At 45.1% G+C, this 17,993-nt stretch overlaps 1 protein-coding gene across 2 annotated transcripts in view; it reads right to left on the bottom strand.

Annotated features, from left to right (window-relative positions):
• LOC137413006 (DNA topoisomerase 2-alpha) overlaps positions 1–17,509 on the bottom strand; it is a 97,432-nt gene extending 79,923 nt beyond the window's left edge. The window contains exons 1-6 of one of the 2 annotated variants that reach the window (XM_078781948.1): positions 17,439–17,509; positions 17,268–17,331; positions 11,211–11,351; positions 11,015–11,105; positions 2,332–2,395; positions 2,024–2,169 (exon numbers count right to left, since the gene is read on the bottom strand). In XM_078781948.1, coding sequence (XP_078638074.1) covers positions 2,024–2,169; positions 2,332–2,395; positions 11,015–11,105; positions 11,211–11,351; positions 17,268–17,297 — 472 coding nt within the window. In that variant the 5' untranslated portion in view covers positions 17,298–17,331; positions 17,439–17,509. The other variant, XR_010981593.2, reaches the window with a different exon arrangement.
• Positions 17,510–17,993: the final 484 nt, after the last annotated feature.

Below are 17,993 nucleotides of genomic sequence, written 5' to 3'. Positions count from 1 at the left end.
ACACAGTGAATGGTGGCATATCCCACAAAGCAATTCTCACAGTGTGAATGGTGGAATGTCCCATGAGGCAATGCACACAGTGAATGGTGGCATATCCCGCAAAGCAATTCTCACAGTGTGAATGGTGGAATGTCCCATGAGGCAATGCACACAGTGAATGGTGGCATATCCTGTGATGCAATGCACACAGTGTGAATGGTGGGGTATCTCACAAAGCAATGTTTACAGTGCAAATGATGGGATATCCCACTAAGCAATGATCACAGTGCAAATGATGGGATATCACACAAAGCAATATTCAGTGTGAATGGTGGGCTAGCCCGTGAAACTGTTCAGTGTGAATTGCGGGATATCACGCAAAGTTGGCTTATCACGTGGCTAAAATATTTTTATGTGGCCGCTAAAAGCCGTAAGAACACGAAGCAGACAGCTGCAAATATAGAAGCCAGTCATGCTCGCAGCTTGGGGAAGACATGTTTTTGCCTATGTCCAGTTGTTTTGTGCATGGCTGGTGGAAGATATGTTTTTGAACTGTCATGCAGTGGAAGTGTGTTCTTTTTTTCTTTTTTTGCACCTGCAAAAAAAACCCAAATACGCGGGACATAGGGCCGCAAATTTAGTAGCAAGTCGTAATTTATCAACCGTGAATACGCGAAACCCACGAATATTGGGGTCTGACTACAGACAAATCCTTGAGGATAACCTGCTTCAGAGTGCGTAAGACCTTATACTGCGGGCGAAGATTTACGTTCCAACAGGGCAATGACCCCAAGCATACAGGTCAAAGCAACACTGAAATGGATTCAGAACAAGAACATGAAAGTCCTTGAGTGGCCCAGCCAAAGCCCAGACCAATTCCAGTTGTGAATCGGTGGAAGGACTTGAAGATTGCTGTTAACTGACGCTCCCCATCCAACTTTAGCAAATATGCAAGGAAGAATAGGAGAAACTCCCCAAATACAGATGTGCAAAGCTGATAGACATAACCACTAAGACCTTAAGCTGTAATCGCTGCCAAAGGTGCTTCTACGAAGTATTGGCTCAGGGGGTTGAATACTTATGTAAATTAGATATTTATGTATTTCATTTTTAATTGTTTTGTAAAAATTTCTAAAAACAAAAATCCACTGACATTATGGAGTATTATGTGGAGATCAGTGCCAAAAAAAAAATCCCACTTTAATCCATTTTAAATTCAGCCTGTAATACAACAAAATGTGAAAAAAACTCAAGGGTTGTATACTTAATGAGGGCACCATGTGGGAAAGAATGGCAGGAAGACACTAACACAGGCTTAAAATGTAATTTAATGGGGAAACAGCCAAATCGAAAGGGACTCAGACGGAATATAATAATTGTGATACAGCACTTAAAGTGGACTAACCCCAGCTAATGTCACATTGTGAATGGTGGTATATCCCACGAAGCAATGGTCAGAATTTGTGTGCGCGCACGCATGCACACACTCACGATTAAAGAAACAGGCAGGCAGTGCAAATGTGGATTGTGGATTGACGAGACAGGTTTGGTGACAGGCTTGAGCAGGCAAAACGTGATGCCAGCCCCATACGCCATTGAAGAGGGACTCGTGAAAAGAGACCACGATATACTGAAGGTTCCCCTCACCCTCGGGCCATCCAAATTAACACTCGCTTGGTGCCAACCAACCATGCTCCACCCCACACATAACTACAGTGTCGAAGCCCAATCAGACACAAATTCTGCACAAATTTGTGCTGTGGCCTGCCAAGCCGCATGGTCCAATGGTGTGTCACTTTATTTTCCCACTTACTGGCTCAACCCGAGACATGACTGGCCACTAAAGGTTACAACATATCACAGTGGGGCATGAACAATCAGGACAACTCATCCCTGTCCACATGCACTTATTACAGGCAAAATGTCGAAAACTATGTAAACACAAACAGGATTCATGCCTTTATTCTAATAACTGAACCCTTCCCTTCCTCCCCCCAACTAATGCAACAGTACTTTTATTAGGAATGGAAACAACACCACTAACCGGTAACCTTCTTCTCATCGTCATCATAATTGCTGGAGGTGAGTAGATGGCCGAAGATGAGAGCGGGTACAAACATTTTCTCCACCTTGTGTTGCACAATGGGAATGCCTTTCCCATTGTTCCACACTGAAATCATATTGTTTTCTCTGGAATTCAAGGAAATAACGAGTTTACCTCGTAAGATGAAAATGAAGGCTTTGATTAAAACAATGACTGTGTACAAATCTGGGTAAAAAACAACGTTTGTTCAAAGCTGTGCTAAAGGCTTCCTTTATGGCAGCCACAAACAAACCACACACTATACTTACGGATCGATTGTGAGTCGAATACAAGTCATATTCTTGTCTCTCTGCTTGTTGTCAGCAGCATTGACTGTAAAGAAAAATAGCATACTGCTCTGGTGGCACCTCAAACATTCTCGATTAATGCTATGTACACTATAGCATCGATACTACAGTTAGTAGCTAATGATTCTGGTGACAAAGTACTGAGGTCCAGTGGGAAGCAGCCACATCCAAATTCAGTGCAAAAGGTACGATGAGTGGGTAAGGAAGGAAGGGATGTGGGGGTGGGGAAGCTTACATAAAAATAAATACATATATATGTAATACAAAAATATATATAGTCATTGAATCAAAGCAATGTGTGGGCAAGTTTCACAAAGAAAATCAGATTAATGAGGAGGTTCTTCAGAATGCATTTAAGTGCACACTGGTAAGCGAATAAGGAGGTCAGTAATAGAAAGCTGCACTTGGCAGATACACATCTTTTTCATTCAACAGGAGGCCTCTACCTTCCCAAGTGCTGAAAAAGCTGACAGGCACATATGAGATTTTACCACATTGTTTAGCATCATTTTTCAGTGCAAAAAAAAGATATTGCTTTTTGTTTTTGGCCAGGTGTCTTTTTATTTTTAATAACATTAATCAAAGACAAATTGCAATTCAAGCCCCAAGTGCTAGATCTTCCCACCGTCAATAATTATCACACCAGCCTGTAGTCTCCGGTGATACATCAGATTCTAACGACACAGTACGACGACGTACACACGACGATGACAGTACCCAGACGACGATTGGTAAGGCACCCCTGAGACATAATCATTCCTATGTTCATGACAGTGGTTGGAGAGAAGACTGGAGGTGCAAGGTGAAATGGCATTGGGATTTGGGGACCTGGAGAAGGCCTATGACACTATCCCAAGAGATGGTGATGGTGATGCATATGGATGGAAGTGCCAGAAGCAGAAGTTAGGATGGTGCAAGGGATGTACAAGGGAACAAAGGGACGAGTTGTGGTTGCTCCTAAGATATCGGAGGAGTTCAGCGTGAACATCGGTTTGAGGCAGTTAAGCCCTCACAGCCTGCTAATGTTTATCATGGTGACGGAGCTAGTAATCAGGGGGGTAAAATGAAAGGTATTCTGCGGAGGACGTTGTATGCGGACGTTCTAGTTGTTGTGGCGGAGAGCAAGTGGGAGATGCAGAAGGAACCCAGGAAGCATGGACTGAAGGTGCGTATGGAGAATACTGAGATGATGTGGGTCAAGCAGTAAAGTAAGGAAATTAATATCAGCTTACAGGGGAAGGTAGCAAAGGTGCAGGAGGCATGTAGGAAAATGTTCGGAGAACGCTTGGATTCGGAAGAGGGTCAGAGAGCAGTATTCAGGATTGCAAAGCAGATAGCGAAAGAGAGGCGTGATGTGATGGGGGTGAGTTGCTTGAAGGATGAAGTGGGACAAATCGTTGTGGACCCAGATGGAATTAAAGGAAGATGGAAAAGATATATGGAAATGCTGTTGAATACAGAGATTGAATGGGACGGCAACATAGAGAGTAACCCAGTTTTAGGACCGGCAGAGCAGATAACTGAGAAGGAAGTTGAGGAAGCAAAAAAAGTAATGAAGAGTAGAAAAGCGGGACGGCCGACGGGAGTTGTGGGAGATATGTTGAAAGCAGCAGGAAGTTGGGGTGTGAAGAGAATGACAGAGATCTGTAATCTGGTGGTGAAAGGCAGCCACATTCCAGTGGATTGGGAACTGAGTACCCTCGTCCCTCCATACAAGGGGAAAGCTGACCCTCTGGAGTGTGGCTCGTACCGAGCGATAAAGTTATTGGAGCATGGAATCAAGGTATTGGAAAGGGTGTTGGAGAGGAGGATAAGGAAGAAGTGAAGATCGACGAAATGCAGTTTGGATTTATGCCAGGAAGAGGAACGACAGACGCGCTTTTTATTGTGAGGCAGTTGCAGGAGAAGTACATGGAGAAGAGGAAGAAGTTGTTTCTTGGGTTTGTTGATCTGGAGAAAGCATTCGATAGGGTTCCACGCAAAGTATTGACATGGGCATTGAGGAAGTTAGGAGTGGAGGAATGGTTGATCAGAGTCGTGATGGCAATGTACAAAAGAGCGCGCACAGCTGTAAGGACGAAGGACCGGAACAGTGGTGAGTTTGAGGTGAAGGTGGGAGTGCAACAGGAGTCGGTGCTAAGTCCACTACTATTTGTAGCTGTGATGGAGGTGCTGGCTCAGAACGTGAAGGAGGGTTTACCGTGGGAGTTGTTGTATGCAGTTGATCTGGTGTTGATTGCGGAAAGTATGGATGGACTGAAGGAAAAGATGAAGATGTGGAAGGAATGTGTGGAGACAAAAGGTCTGAAGGTGAATATGGGAAAGACGAAGGTGATGGCAAGTGGTAAAGCATGTGGTGAGGTGGAAAGAACTGGGAAGTCTCGCGAGATCTCGCGAGATCTTGGAGACGGCGGCAGGGATTTTCGAAGCTCCACACGGTCTCCACGTTTTTCGAAGTTAAGTCTGTTCACAATTGTATTTTGTCGAAACTGTATTTATCTTTCGGTGTGTGAAGTTATTGTGTGCAACTTTGGTTGTTTCTCGGTGTTTATCTTTCATAAATTGATCGTCTGTTTGCCGTGTCGCGAGCAAGGCCTTGTACAGTGTGCACTGTACAACCTTGAGGCTTTGTTTTTCTCTCAGTGGTCCGTCGTTTGTGATCCAATAACTTTCGTTCTCTGTATTCCCAGTCTTTTCACCCATAGCCTACTTCCTTGTGTAAATCTCAACTCAAAAAAAACAAAAAAAAAAAACATTTCCTTCTCTGTTCTCATTCGTTTATTCATTCTTATTCGTTCGTTCGTTCTTCGACCACGTGTTTCTCCCCCATTTCCCCAGATAGTTTTCACTCATTAACCTTCAATGTTTACACTTTCCCCTCAAGTTATGTATTCCGTCGTATTTTATAACACCTTTTTCTTCTTCTTCTTTAAAAGGCTGCTTTCGACTTGCTCACCAAATCAATTCATCCCAAAAAAAATATCCATCTCCTATAGTGCCTTTGTTCTACATTCCCTAAACTCTCCTGCACTCCATCCTCCATCCAGCGTCCTTAAACGTATTTTTAACTCGAAGGTCACAAGAAACTCATTTTGCAATAAATGTTCGTTTCCCATAAATCGTACACTTTCAAAAATCCAATCTCACCCCTCCCCTCCAAATCTTCCCCATAACCCCTCCCCTCCAAATCTTCCCCATCACCCCTCCCCTCCAAATCTTCCCCATCACCCATCCCTTTCAAATCTCCCCCCTTGCCCCCTCCCTCCTAAACTACCCCCTCACCCCTCCCCACCAAGACGCCCCCTCGCCCCTCCCCTCCTAGACTCCTGCCTCACCCCTCCCCTCCAAATCTCCCCCATATCCCATCCCTTTCAAATCCCTCCCCTTGTCCCTTCCCTCCCAAACTCCCCCCTCACCCCTCCCCTTCAAATCTCCCCACCCTCATTGCTTCTCAATTTCCCCCCGCTCACTCCCCCTCCTCAAAGCGTCCTCCCCGCTTCTTCCCCCTTCAAACTCTCACCTCCATCTCCCCCAACCTTCTGCCTCGCTCTTCCCCCTCCTCAAATAACACCTCATTGTGGCTCACCCAATCACCATCAAACCTTTTGTCCGCCCCATCCTTCCCTTTCTCCGAGCTATTCTGAAATCTCTGACACACCTTCAACAGCTCTCCCTACCTCTTCCACCTCTTCCACATCTTACCCTACCCCTCCTCCCCCCTGTTCTGTATCTGATGCTCCCCCTTCCTCTTCATTAACGGTATGGACCTCAAACATCCGGGGCCTTCGTTCAAACTTAACCGATCTCTCCATACAGGTTGCTTCTGTCAAACCAGACGTGATCTGCTTAACAGAAACTTTCCTCCTTTATGATGTCTCTGATTCCATAGTATCTCTCCCGGGCTACTCCCTCCTCCGGTATGATAGACCTGAGCCTCGTCCTGGAGGCGGGGTTGCTATCTTTATCAAAAACTCTCTTCCTCACTCGCCCTGCACTGCACTCTCTCCACCTCACCCCCAGGAATACCTCTGGCTACGGCTTCCCCTTCGCTCCCACCTCTTGTTCATATGTGTGTTGTACCGTCCACCAAACAGTGATGACTCCATCTACATCTCGCTGTCTGATGATATGGACCAACTTCTATCTACTCATCCCAACTCTCTCTTCCTCATATGTGGTGATTTCAACTGTCATCATGCCAGTTGGCTGGGTGTGGGTACCTCTCTCACCAGCCATGGCTCCTCAGCAAAGGACTTCTGCGACTCACTGGGACTGACACAATCTGTCAATTTCCCGACCCGGATCTCAGTCAACGGAACATCTTCTCTTCTGGACTTGGTTATGACTAACTTCCCTGAAAATGTCTGCTGCTCTTCTTCTGCTCCGATCGGAACATCTGATCATGTCCTTGTTAAAGTGGACATCTCTCTGACCATCCTCAGGGAGCCTGCTCAGCGTCGACGAGTCTGGCATTTCACTCAGGCCAACTGGCACGGTCTTCAAGCAGCCATCAATCATCTGGACTGGTCTCCCATCTCTACCACCTCTGACATCAACTCATCCTGGGAATTCTTCCAAAGTAAATTGCTCTCTCTCATGCACAGATTTATCCCATCTCGTCTTCAGTTGTCATACCCTTCCTCCCGTCCATGGTACACGGAATCTTGTGGTGAGGCTGTTGCCCAGAAACAACTTGCCTTCGTCTCCTGGAAAGCAAATCCAACGGAAGGAAATCTCATTTCCTTTCACAAAGCCCGAAACAAGTGTGTGTCCACCCTCAGGAGAGCCAGGAAACAATATCTCTCCGTTCTCAAGACCGAACTCTCTTATCTGTCTCCCTCTTCCAAATCCTGGTGGCGTCTGGTCAAATCCGTTTCTGGTGTTTGTTCCCCCTCCATCCCCTCCCTTACCTCAAACGGCTACACAGCTGACTCCGCACGTGAAAAAGCTGAATGCCTCAACTCTGTGTTTGCCTCTAAATCTTGTGTCCCAAACCCATCCCTCTCTGTACCCACCATACCCAGTCGTACCCTGCTGCTCCTGGACTCCGTGTCCTTTCCTCCTGACAAGGTGGAAAAGTTTCTGTCAACCCTCGACTCTGATTCTGCAACTGGACCCGACGGCATCAGCCCACGGGTCCTAAAATCCTGCTCTGCTGCTCTATCTCACCCTCTCTCTGTTCTCTTCACCCTCTCTTTTGCTCAAGGTCAACTGCCATCTGCTTGGAAATCAGCCAACATCACCGCTTTGCACAAAAAAGGTGCAAAAACAGATCCTAGCAACTACAGACCAATCAGCCTTCTCCCAATTATCAGCAAAGTCATGGAATCCATCATTGCTTCTGATATGAAATCTTTCCTCTTCTCCAATGGCTTGATCTCTGATCATCAATTTGGTTTCAGACCAGGTCACTCTACTCTGGACATGCTGCTTCTGCTGTCTCAACAATGGATGGAGGTCCTCAATGCCAAACAGGAAATTAGAGCTGTCTCCCTCGACATATCACGTGCCTTCGACACGGTCTGGCACCCCGCTCTGCTCACCAAACTCTCCTCCTTTGGTATCCATGGAAATCTCCACGCATGGCTGGCGGACTTCCTCTCTAGTCGTCGTCAACGTGTGGCCCTGAATGGGTTTCTCTCATCTCCTCTTCCTGTTCAGGCTGGAGTTCCCCAAGGCAGTGTTCTGGGCCCCGTGCTTTTTCTGGTCTTCATCAATGATCTCTCTGACTCTCTCGAAAATCCTCTCTATCTCTTTGCTGATGACTCCACTCTCTGCCGCTCCATTCCTCTTCCCTCAGATCGGCAGTCTGCTGCCTCCTCACTCTCTGAAGACCTGGACAAAATCACAGACTGGTCAAACAAGTGGAACATGTCTTTCAATCCTGACAAATCTCACACTCTTACTATGTCTCTCCGAAAAGATCGACTGGACAACCCTCCCATCTACTTTCTCAACAATCCTCTCCAAGAAGTTCTGTCGCTCAAGATTTTGGGTCTCACTATCTGCCATGATCTTTCTTGGGAAAACCACATTTCCAAGCTGGCCTCCAAAGCCAGTCGCCGACTGGGCATCCTCCGTCGTGCGAAGTCCTTCCTCGGCACACCTGAGCTCCTCACCACATACAAGGCTTTCATCCGCAGCTCAATGGAATACTGTTCTCCCCTATGGGCCGGTGCTCCTGCCTCACACCTAGCTCGGCTTCACGCTGTTGAAACAAAAGCTTTCAGAATTATTGGAATCTCCCGCGATGAAGCTATCTCTGAGGGCCTTTCACTCACTCACCGCAGGCAGGTAGGTGGTCTTTCTGTCTTCTACCGACTCCTCTCCGGCCTTGCACCCCCAGCTCTCTCTGTGCTCTGTCCCCCAAATATTCCTACAGGTCGCACAAGATCTGCCAGCAACCCTCTGATGGTTAAACTGCCGAAATCTCGGCTCTCCGCTCACCTACACTCTTTCATTCCTCTTTTCTCCCGCCTCTGGAACAAACTCCCTCACTCCCTTCAATCCCACTCCTCCCTCCAGGTCTTTAAAACAGCTGTTCACCACCATCTCTTATCTTCCCCCATCCAAAACCTTGATCTTTTCTACCCCCGCTAATTCACCCCAGATCCACCTTGTTTGAAATTCCAACTTCTTTCCTGGAAGTCCTGGCAGTGTCCATATGTTTTATACCTCTCCCACTGCCCCCTTCCCACGCCCCCCCCCCCCCCCAAAGCCCTCGCCCTCTCTCAGATCTCTCGATGTCTCCATGTCTCTCGGTCCCTGCTCTCAAATGTTGTGTTTGTGTCCTTCCCCTCTCTCCCCATCTTGTCTACCGCTCCCTATGTTATATGTTTTATGTGTCGGTTTGTCTTTCTGTGTGATTAATGTTCGCTCTTTCACGAGCCTCGATATTGTATACAAAAAAAAAATAAATAAATAAATAAAATAAAATAAAAAGTGGCCCTGTGCTGTGTGCAGGAAGGGTGTCGGAGTGAACTCCATTCAATGTACAATGTGCGCTGAGTGGGTTCATCAAAAATGTAGTGGTCTGAGAGAGTCATTAACCAGTGTGGCAGCTACATTCAAATGTAAGGTGTGCACAGAGGGAGCTGCAGATGGAGGAAATGTTGAGTTGGATCTTGGAGACGGCGTGAAGCTGGAAGGTGTGAAAACATTTTGCTACCTCAGAGACATGCTGAATGGAGGTGGATCAGACTCGGCAACGGTTCACAGAGTGAGCTGTGCATGGAAGAATTTTCGGGAACTGAGTGGCGTGCTGATGAGGAGGGGAGTGTCGTTGAAGCTGAAGGGAAATGTGTATGCTGCATGTGTGAGAAGTGTTATGATTTATGGGAGCGAGACATGGGTAATGAACGTAGAGCAGCAACGAAGGTTGGAAAGGGTGGAAATGTGAATGGTTCGATGGATGTGCGGAGTATATTGAGAGAGAGTAAGACAAACGATGAATTGCGAAAGATGATGGGAATAGAGCCTGTGATTGATGCTGTGAAGAGGAACAGGTTGAGATGGTTTGGTCATGTGTTGAGGAAGGATGAAAGTGACTGCTTGAGAAGAGTGATGGAAATGAATGTAGAAGGAAGTAGAGGACGGGGAAGACCGAGAAAGACTTGGCTAAAGATGGTGGAAGAAGAAATGCGAACAAGGGGGTTAACAAGGAGAGATGCAGAAAATAGGGCAAGATGGAGAAGATTGTCATGGGGACCGCAAGGCTAACCCCCGCTCTTGGAGGGAAAATGGCCTTAAAATGCATGTTGTTGTTGTTGTTTACAGGAGAAGGTATCTGAGGGGAACAGTGACCAGGGATGGTATGTTGAAGGCAGATGTTCTGAAGATGATTCAGGTGGGTGTAAATGGGTGGCTGAGGGTGGAGGGATTGATGACAGCAGAAAAATATTAAGGAAACTGAAAGGGAAAGTTATGTTACCTTGTGTAATGTCAGCCTACCATTACGAGAGGGTGGATAGGAGGATGGATGAACTGAGGGAGAAGATTGGTGTCCAACTAAGCTTGACACTGAGATTGGTAAGAAGCAGGCTGAAGTGGGCTAGTCACATCATGTGGATTGAGGGTAGAGAGAATGGCAAAGAGAGGGGATAGGTTGAGGCAGCAAAATGGGAAGAAAAGAGGTAGCCCACAGTTGAGATGAGAAGATTGTGTGCGGAGGGATATCAATAAGGTGGAGGGGGTTGGAGTGTGTTGGCTGGGGGCATAAGTGGAGGAGTATCGCGGTCAAGGCAGGGCAAAATCTTTGACGTCACGTCTTATAAAGGGAAGAGGAGAAGTCCAACTTCACAGGATGCAGAGCTAAAATCCATGTGGTAAGATTTCAAAACTGATGCACATGAGGCACCTCCTACATAGTTTTGGTTATCGTTGGCTATCTCTATAGGATGAAACTCAGGATGTGCAAACAAGCAGGTGGGTATGGGTATTTTACATGTGGTGATGTACAGCAATCCGCAACACCACATGGTGGAAGCTTTGTCCACCTTACCGATACATGTTTACTCCATTGTTCAATTACACATTAAACGTTATGCCCAACTATTACCTTCCCTCCACGTAAAGAAAAAAAAAATCTCCCAGAATGCAAAGAAACAATATAGCCAGTTCACATTAATAGAAAGTCACAGCTTACCAAGAATCTCGTCAAAAATCTTGTACAAGCCAGGAACAAACGTGACATCTCTGCAGTTCATACCAACACCTTCATCATACACCCACATGTTCTGATGAGGGGAAACGTATGAATCATGAGAAATAAAACACAAATGAGATTACCTGTCCATGAACAAGTATCAAACCAACCTTCACTTGTAACAAAGCGCAATCACCTGGGTGACCGGCTCCACAGAGCCAATGTAGCTGTCTGGCCGAAGCAGGATGTGCTCCAGCTGCGTTTTCTTTTGGTAGATTCTTTCCACCGAGAGACGTTTGGTCTCTTTGCTAGTGGTCTTCAAATTGTCGTTTTTAGTCTGCAAAGCAAAGCTATGGTCACAAGAAAAAGGGTCTAGGTTACACAAAAGTGACCCGAGAAAGAAGGCCCGAGTTATGAGAAAGGTCGATCACACAGGTGTCACAGTCAGTTGTTTGTAAGAATTTGCCATACAGGGTCATGGTCAGGATGAGGGTGTTGGTCACATAAGAGTCATGATTAGGGGCTACAAGGCCTTGTGCCCCATAGAAGCCATGGGTATAAACAAGAAACTTGGACACAGGCCATTTAGTTTCTCAAGCCCATGCTACATGTACATCATATCAATTTTACTGACAGTTTATCCACTTAAATCAACCAGGGATGAGGGGGAGGGGGTCGGAAGGGTGGAGTGGGGATGAGAACAGTGGGGCAAGACATCACCAAAGGTGTTCTGTACATGTACTAGTGGGGCATCATTGCAGTCTACAAGCAGATAAATAAATTGAATGAGGAATGAGTGCGCAGTAAGAGTTATATATTTTGGTGTAGTCCAAGCTCCACCCATCTCCACCCAGGCTGAGTGAGTGACGCACCACAGGATCAAAGAACCCCTCTATTTACACCTCTACAGGATTACGCTTAATTTTTTTTGTAGGCTTCCGGGCCACCTGAACAGATTTTTTGTGGCAGAAATTACTATTTTACATGACACCTATACAGCAAGTTTCAGCAATTTCTATATCAGCAGCCTTGCAACTCACAATCAAAAAACACTCCCATAAGCGATTCTATCATCTACCGACTAACTTACAACAAAATAAGACAAACAATTTTAAGGTTTGAGCCTGAATAAAATTTTCTTCACATATTAACCCATTTATTACGTTTTCCAAAATGATCGTTAGCTCAACACAACTTTCAGCTATTGACGAGATACAGTTGTGGCCAAAAATATTGGCACCCTTGCACTTTTTTCAAATAACTCAAAATTTTCTCTAAAAATAAGTTGAAATAGACAAAAGTATATTGTCTTCACAATTCTTTATTTCACTGTTAATATTACAGAACCTTTGTTTTTGATTCAGAACTTAATATATCCTTTTAAATCAGAAAATAAAAAGAAATTGCATTGACAAAATTATTGACGCCTTACACTTAATATTTGATAGCACAGCCTTTGGATAAAATAACTGCAGGCATTTCCTATAACCATGAATGAGCTTCCTACACCTCTCTTCTGGCAGTTCGGCCCACTCTTCTTGTGCAAACTGCTCCAGTTCTCCCAGATTTGAAGGGTGCTCTCTCCCAACTGCAGTTTTCAGATCTCCCCACAGGTGTTGAATGGGATTTAGATCTGGACTCATTGCTGGCCACTTCAGAACAGTCCAGCGTTTAGTCTTGAACCATTCCTGGGTGCTTTTTGAAGTGTGGGGTGGTTGTCCTGATGTTAGACCATGACCTTCGACGAAGACCAAGCTTTCTGACACTGGGTTGAACATTGTGCTCCAAAATACCTTGGTAATCTCCTGATTTCATGATGCCATGCACACATTCAAGACACCCAGTGCCAGAGAGTGCACAGCAACCCCAAAACATCACTGAACCTCCTCCATGTTTAACTGTAGGGAAGGTGTTCTTTTCTTTGAAGACTTCATTTTGTTTTTCTGTAAACATAGAGATGATGTGCTTTACCAAAAAGCTCTAATTTGGTCGCACCTGTCGACAGGACATTCTATCAGAAGGATTTTGGCTTGTTCAGGTGTGTTTTGGCAAACTCCAGTTGGGCTCTCTCAACAGTGGTGTCCTCCTGGGTCTCCTAACATAGAACCCCCTTTCATTGAGTTGTCGACAGATGGTGCGAGTTGAAACTGTCGTACCTCGTGTCTGATGTTCGGCTCGAATCTGTTTGGCAGTTGATCGAGGTGCTTTCTCTACCATTCCGACAAACCTTAGCTGCAATATTCAATCAAGTTTCCTCTTGCGGCCACGTCCAGGGAGGTTGACGACAGTGCCATGGGCCTTAAACTTCCTGATAACATTGCGTACGGTGGACAAAGGAACATCAAGGTCTCTAGAGATGGACATGTAGACGAGATTGTCGATGCTGGGTTACAATCTTGTGTTTGACCTCCTCAGACAATACTCTGGTTTTCTTGCTTTTCTCCATGCTCATTGTGGAACACACAGTGACAGAAAACAAACAGAACACACAATGACTCCTTTTCTCTATTCAAACTGGTTGAATGAGTGATTTTTATATTGCAGGCTCCTAGCCTGGCGTTGGCTTAGCGGTTAGGGTGCCGGCTTGGGATCCTAGGATCCTGGGTTTGAATCCCGGTCGATCGCTGAATTAACGCCAGGGGGGTTGACTCAGCCTGTCATCCTTCTGAGGTCGGCAAATTGAGTACCAGCTTGCTGGGATGAATGATCACGGTGTGTACCCCGATTCAGAATAGGCACACTGTATCCCTGCGCATCGTAAGAGCGTGACCAAGGGTTGGCGTCAGGAAGGGCATCCGGCCATAAAAACATTGCCTCAAACAGAGAACCATGATTGTCATGGGGCCCGCAAGGCTAACCCCGCTTTAGCGGGGAAAAATGGCCTTAGAATGATCATTCATTCATTCAGGCAACTCACCACAGGTGAGTTTAATTCCAAAGTAAAGAGAATCACCTGCTCGAAATCTAATTATTTCTAACAGGCAGGTTGGTGGTCTTCCTGTCTTCTACCGACTCCTCTCCGGCCTTGCTCCCCCAGCTCTCTCTGTGCTCTGTCCCCCAAATATTCCTACAGGTCGCACAAGATCTGCCAGCAACCCTCTTATGGTGAAACTGCCAAAATCTAGGCTCTCTGCTCACCTTCACTCTTTCATTCCCCTTTTCTCCCACCTCTGGAACAAACTCCCCCACTCCCTTCAATCCCACTCCTCCCTCCAGGTCTTTAAAACATCTGTTCACCACCATCTCTTATCTTATCCCCCATCCAAAACCTTGATCTTTTCTACCCCCGCTAATTCACCCCAGATACACTTTTTTGAAATTCCAACTTCTTTCCTGGAAGTCCTTGCAGTGTCCATATGTTTTATAAATCTCCCACCTCCCCCCCAAGCCCTCTCCCTCCCACAGTTCTCTCGATGTCCCCGCTCTCAAATGTTGTGTTTGTGTCCTTCCCCCTCTCTCCCCATCTTGTCTACCGCTCCCCTTATTTTGTTTTATGTGTCGGTTTGACTTTTTGTGCGATTAATGTTCGCTCTTTAACGAGCCTCGATCTTGTATACAAAAAAAAACTAGAGGTTGCAGGGAACCTGAACTCAACTGGTCTATATCAATATGGTTAGAATATGCATAATAGAACCACAAACTATATAGTTTATATGTGCGTTTATATGTTTATATGTGCGTTTATATGTGTGTTTTCAAATATCTTTAAGTGGCAAAAGGCACAAGTTTCATCAAATTTGATCAGTATTTGTGACTTTTAGAGCTTGGACGTCGTCCAAACTGATGTTTATGGGTCAAGTCATAGCCATAGGTCACGACGAGGTCATTTTTCGGACATCGTCAAAACCCGTAATATATGTGTTGAGGTTTGTTACATACTGTCTACACACCACGTTTCAGCCTTCTAGCTACATTAGGAAGTACCAGATTGACAAAAATTGATTTTTCAATATGGCCACCCTGCCGCACCCATTTTTGGGCATGCAATGTACAAATGCAATCCCAAACTAGTTTATGTCTGAAAGATGCTGCATGACAAGTTTCATCAAATTCAATCAATATTCGTGACTTTTAGAGCGTGGACATCGAATTGTTTAGACGACAGACAGACAGACGGCGGACACTGGGTGTCGACAAAAACTCAGCTAGACATAGTCCAGTTGAGTTAAAAAGAAAGCTATCCACATGGGACAAGGGCAGGCTTGTAGAGAAATGCATTTCAAAGTTTATATTGTTTGGACCACCATAGTCAGCTGGTGCACTTGTGTGCACGCACACACACAAACAGACCGACACACACACACACACACACACAAACAGACCGACACACACACAAACAGACCGACACACACACACATATACACACACACACACATACATACATACACACACACACACATTCACATACAAATACACATACACACAAACAGACCGACACACACACACACACAAACAGACCGACACAAACACACAAACAGACCGACACACACACACAAACAGACCGACACACACACAAACAGACCGACACACACACAAACAGACCGACACACACACAAACAGACCGACACACACACAAACAGACCGACACACACACAAACAGACCGACACACACACACACAAACAGACCGAGACACACACACACACACACACACACACACACACACAAACAGACCGACACACACACACAGACACACACATTAATCAACGGGTTAATTTGGATTTGAAATACTAAAAATATATATATATATTTAAACCCCCCCCCCCCCCCCCCAAAAAAAAAAACTCTTTCCTGCTATCCCGGACCTCATTGTCTTTTAGTTTTACGAGTTAGGCTAATTACCTCCGCCACCAAAGATGGATGTTCTCATCCGTGTCATTTCGCAATTTTTTTTTTTCCAAGTATGTTGATCACTCCGGTTTGTGTGTGTGTGTTTGTTTAATTGTGAATTCTTTTATTTTTGCAAGTATGTTGATCTCGACACGCAACCACTCATTTTACTCTGCACGTATTGCACATGAGGTGCAGTGAATTTCACCTCCCTGTGCCTTGTATTTACTGTTACTTAAGTTAAAAGGCTTTCGTAAATTTGGCCCTACATTATATTTATATATTTACAAAAAGGGTCATGGCAGATTAAAATACCAGATAAACAACTAAATGCAAATATTATAATTTTTTTCTGTGGTGATCTTGTTCAATCACCCACAAAGTTATCTTATGTTCCTTTTTCCGTCATTATTTATACTAGGGCATGCCCGTACTATATATATATCTAAAATTATATCCCCCCCTCTATTTACATGAAATGGTTTGGTCCAAAGCGAACGGCTTGCGAGTACGGTGACAATCCCCCCCCTCTATTGACATGAAATGGTTTGGTCCAAAGCGAACGGCTTGCGAGTCCGGTGACAATCCCCCCCCCTCTATTTACATGAAATGGTTTGGTCCAAAGCGAACGGCTTGCGGAGTTTGGTAAAGAAAAAGAAATCGCCATAGCGTACAAAAACGCGCAGGAAAGCGAAAGAATCGCAAATTAGTTTTAAAACATAGTTTAACGCCAACATAGTTTGCCAAGGTGAAATAAATGAATACGCTCTCAAATGTGCCGTCCGAGGCAGAGTCTGTTCGGCACGTTCGGCACACGTGATAGCTCGCTGCTCTCTGATTGGTTGAATCATTTTTTGGACATAGCTCGGTAACTACTTGTCCGATTAATATGAAACCTTGAAAAGGCACATCCTCGGGTCCCCAGCAATATACCTGGCAAGTTTCAAGTATATCGGACCCGTGGTTGTCGAGAAACAGCGGTCACAGACAAACAAACACACACACAGAGATTAGTGGAATTATAGATAGATGCAATCAATTATTTTTATGGACTTGATTTTCACCTCGACACGCAACCCCATTGGCATTGGCGGCAATGGTGGGCAAAACCCTCGGGGGAGAAAACCTCTCCGGGTAGGGGGGTGGGGGGGTGGATGCACTACAACCTTCATTGTGTAACCCTTGCCTTAGTCATCCAGTCAAGTTTGGTTGAGATTGGACAAGTAACGACGGAATGTATCGTGGTCAAAAAATCGCCAGACACCAAATGGCGTATTTTGTTGAAAGGATCAGAAACAGACCGCTGAAGTAAAAAAAACCAAAAAAAAAAAACCGAACGTGATAACGGCCAGACGGTTTGTCATAATTATAATCCACAGTGGTGGTTTTATGTTGCTCGATGTCGAACAGGAACACAGGACTCACCTTCAACGGCGCGGTAATGAACGCTTCCATGATGTCTTCACGAAGATTGAAGAAAAGCAAACTCCTAAAAACTGAGAGAAAAGGCACCTGACAGGGTGCTAAATTAAAATAACGACAAGCACTTCTGTAAAATATATATACGTATATATGTTGAAAACGATTTAAAACTACCAAGGTACAAGAGAAATGGAATGAAATGGCACAGCAAAACACCGCCAACGAGCTCTCCACTCCGCAAGACCGAATGCGCCAAAAATTCAAAAGCGGGACTTCTCGGTTGCCAATGGTTAAGGAGAAAGAGATCACATGACACGCGCGACGCCGTAAACTGCTTTCTGATTGGTTATTATACCATTCTTTAAAGCTATTGGTCGGTCGCTTTGCAATGACGGTTATTTATTTTCTCTCGGCTTATGCTTTATCTTCTTCTTCTTCGCGGGCTCATTTAGGTTTATTTGTTTCCTTCGATCATGAAGATATTAAACAGATCCTGAAAACAATTCAATCCTGAAGTATTTTCTGTATTTTTATTTCCCTCATGACTTCCTTCTCTCTCTCTCTGCTTTTATATAATTTATATACGATATATATAAAATCGTCTGTAGAATAAAATGCTGGAGAATCTTCCGTTCTTTGCTTGCTTCGTTCAGCTTTCATTTTGTCCTTCTCTTCACTGACAAGCGAAGTACTCTTCCTCACAGACGGCCCCAGAATTACGGACTAGTT

This window comes from Myxine glutinosa, chromosome 7, assembly GCF_964187855.1.
Source record: "Myxine glutinosa chromosome 7, kmMyxGlut1.1, whole genome shotgun sequence".
Classification (NCBI taxonomy): Eukaryota; Metazoa; Chordata; class Myxini; order Myxiniformes; family Myxinidae; genus Myxine; species Myxine glutinosa.
The sequence above is the reverse complement of the archived record's forward strand: the minus strand, read 5'-3'. Positions and strand labels throughout refer to the sequence as shown.